The sequence below is a fragment of the Oncorhynchus gorbuscha genome, linkage group LG11, assembly GCF_021184085.1.
Source record: "Oncorhynchus gorbuscha isolate QuinsamMale2020 ecotype Even-year linkage group LG11, OgorEven_v1.0, whole genome shotgun sequence".
NCBI lineage: Eukaryota > Metazoa > Chordata > Actinopteri > Salmoniformes > Salmonidae > Oncorhynchus > Oncorhynchus gorbuscha.
The window spans coordinates 25,494,406-25,495,421 of record NC_060183.1 but is presented as its reverse complement, the minus strand read 5'-3'; the positions used below and the strand labels follow the sequence as shown (position 1 = coordinate 25,495,421).

Here is a 1,016-nt window from a genome sequence, read left to right as displayed (position 1 = left end):
GGAGGGGTAGTTCAGGGAGGTGTTGGGGTACGAGGGGGAGTCACAGGGGCTGTACCTGTGGTGGAGGACGCCGAGGGAGGTAGAGATGGTCAGGGGCTGGTGCTGGGGAGGCTGGGGGGGCTCCGGCGACTTTGTCTTCTCCAGGGAAAAGTAGCCACTCTCCACTCGCACCTTGCGTCCGCCGCTCAGGGAGCTACAGTCTTGCACCACACAAACAAAGCAGAGCAAGGGAAAGATTACAAAAAATGTTTGGCAGAAAATAATACACAAGCACGTACACTACGTGGTCAAAAGGATGTGGACACCTTCTCGTCGAACATCTCATTTCAAAATCATGGGTATTAATATGGAGTTGGTCCCTCTTTGCTGCTATAACAGCCTCCACTCTTCTAGGAAGGCTTTCCACTAGATGTTGAAAGATTGCTGTGGGGACTTGCTTCCATTCAGCCCCAAGAGCATTAGTGATGTTGGTCCATTAGGCCTGGCGTTCCAATTCATCTCAAATGTGTTTGATTGGGTTGAGGTCAGGGCTCTGTGCAGGTCAGTCAAGATATTCCACACCGATCGAGACAAACCATTTCTGTATGGACCTCACTTTGTGCACAGGGGCATTTGCATGCTGAAACAGGAAAGGGCCTTCCCAAACTGTTGCCACAAAGTCGGAAGCACAGAATAGTCTAGAATGCCATTGTATGATGTAGCAGTAAGATTTCCCTTCATTGGAACCAATGGGCCTAGCCCGAACCATGAAAAACAGTCCCAGACCATTATTCCTCTTCCACCAAACTTTACAGTTCTCTCTATGCATTCGGGCAGGTAGCGTTCTCCTGGCATCCGCCAAACCCAGATTCGACCATCGGACTGCCAGATGGTGAAGCTCCAGAAAACGCGTTTCCATTACTCCAATGGTGGCGAGCTTCACACCACTCCAGCCGACGCTTGGCATTGCGCATGGTGATCTTAGGCTTGTGTGTGGCTGCTCAGCCATGGAAAGCCATTTCATGAAGCTCCCGACG

General features: G+C 51.0%; 1 protein-coding gene across 1 annotated transcript in view; it reads right to left on the bottom strand.

The window, feature by feature from the left end:
- Positions 1 to 1,016, bottom strand: part of LOC124048383 (myosin phosphatase Rho-interacting protein-like) — a 73,528-nt gene that overhangs the window by 118 nt on the left and 72,394 nt on the right. Inside the window, exon 7 of the mRNA XM_046369110.1 lies at positions 56 to 200. Coding sequence (XP_046225066.1) covers positions 194 to 200 — 7 coding nt within the window. The 3' untranslated portion in view covers positions 56 to 193. The remainder of the gene's footprint in view (positions 1 to 55; positions 201 to 1,016) is intronic.